The sequence below is a fragment of the Myotis brandtii genome, unplaced genomic scaffold, assembly GCF_000412655.1.
Source record: "Myotis brandtii unplaced genomic scaffold, ASM41265v1 scaffold363, whole genome shotgun sequence".
NCBI classification, from domain to species: Eukaryota; Metazoa; Chordata; class Mammalia; order Chiroptera; family Vespertilionidae; genus Myotis; species Myotis brandtii.
Genome location: NW_005363938.1, coordinates 4,687,016 through 4,688,488, shown reverse-complemented (window position 1 = coordinate 4,688,488; position 1,473 = coordinate 4,687,016). Strand labels below are relative to the sequence as shown.

The window sequence follows — 1,473 nt, the reverse complement described above, 5'->3', positions numbered from 1 at the left end:
TTTAAACCCCACTCCAGGGGAAAGATGCCAGAGAAGTACCACCCACACCTCCACCGTGGTACACTCTCTTCCTAATCCTTGGCACTCTGAGTGCTCAGACTGCTTCAAAGGTGTTCTGCACCCCTCCCCCATCTGTCCCATGCCCTGGCCTATGCCCTCTTTCAAAACAGATGTCTCTATCCCGTCTCTCTGCCCTTGGCTCCTGGGGGCAGAGAGGCAGCTAGTGACCTCCTAGAAGGCCAGTGATAACAGGTGTGTCGGAGGTGCTCTCCAAAGAAGTTTTGGGGATGGGACCTTAGGTCCTGCCCCGAGCGATGGGAGGGAGATGCAGGTAACTTGAGCCAGATGGGTCCCTCGGTGCCTCCTTGCCTGTCCTTGCAGCAGACGTTCAGAATAGCAGAGCCAGCAGAGGTCCTGGCGGAACGTGGGTTCAGAGTGTGTGCGGGCTGCCTTCACACTGCCGGACGGCAGTCCTGGCTCTGCCACCCCCGGCGAGGGCAAAAGATACATAACTGTTCTGGGCTTCAGTTTCCCCCTCTCCGTGCCAGATAGATTGGTGCCCACTTCAGAGGGTCGCTGTCAGTAGGTGCCCAGCATTTAGAACAGTGCCTGGTAAACTGAGACGTTACCAGGATGATTATCATTATCACTGGTACATCAGAGCTGATTCAAACTCTGGATGCCACCTTGGCCAGTAGCAGAAGTTCTGCTGTGGTCTCAGGGGTCCTTGTACCCTGCCACCGTCTCCCTGGAGCAGTGTCAGGTGGTGGGAAAGAGCCCTAACTTCACTGTCCAGCCACCTTCCCACACTCCTCCTTGGGCAAGTGCCTGCCTCTCTCTGAGCCTCAGTTTCCTTATCTGTCCAGTGAGAATAATCCTGCCGGCTCGCTGGCTGCCACTGCCATCACATTGATAACCCTCCTGCGGGCCCTTTGTGAGAGGCACTGCCCTGGAGGTTGGCGGAGGGCGGGGAGATTAATTGCTCCTGCTCTCTTGGCCAGAGCGGGAAGCTATGGGGCGGCCGGTTTGTGGGCGCCGTGGACCCCATCATGGAGAAGTTCAACGCGTCCATCGCCTACGACCGGCAGCTGTGGGAAGTGGATGTGCAAGGCAGCAAGGCCTATAGCCGGGGCCTGCAGAAGGCAGGGCTCCTCACCAAGGCCGAGATGGACAAGATACTCCACGGCCTGGACAAGGTACTGTTCATGCGCCAAGGTCCTTCCGAGGGCCCCTTCCTGTGGCCTCGGGCTCCCATCGCATCCCCCAGCACAGGTTGCAGTGTCATCCTAAGCCTCTCACATCCCTTTGTGGTGATTATGCACCTAGAGAGGTGCCCTTTACCCCTGTACAGAGCTCGCTGGCTCTCTTCATCCTGAATGCCCCGTGGCCTCGTGGCTCATGGGCAAAGGTGCATAGTGCCTGAGATGCTCCCTTGGGTGGGGGCTGCACAGCCCTCCCCCCCCCCCCCGGGGG

The 1,473-nt window shown here is 58.7% G+C and overlaps 1 protein-coding gene across 1 annotated transcript in view; it reads left to right on the top strand.

The window, feature by feature from the left end:
• The first annotated feature begins 345 nt into the window (after positions 1 to 345).
• Positions 346 to 1,473, top strand: part of ASL (argininosuccinate lyase) — a 6,573-nt gene continuing 5,445 nt past the window's right edge. Inside the window, exons 1-2 of the mRNA XM_005872063.2 lie at positions 346 to 424; positions 940 to 1,196. Coding sequence (XP_005872125.1) covers positions 346 to 424; positions 940 to 1,196 — 336 coding nt within the window. The remainder of the gene's footprint in view (positions 425 to 939; positions 1,197 to 1,473) is intronic.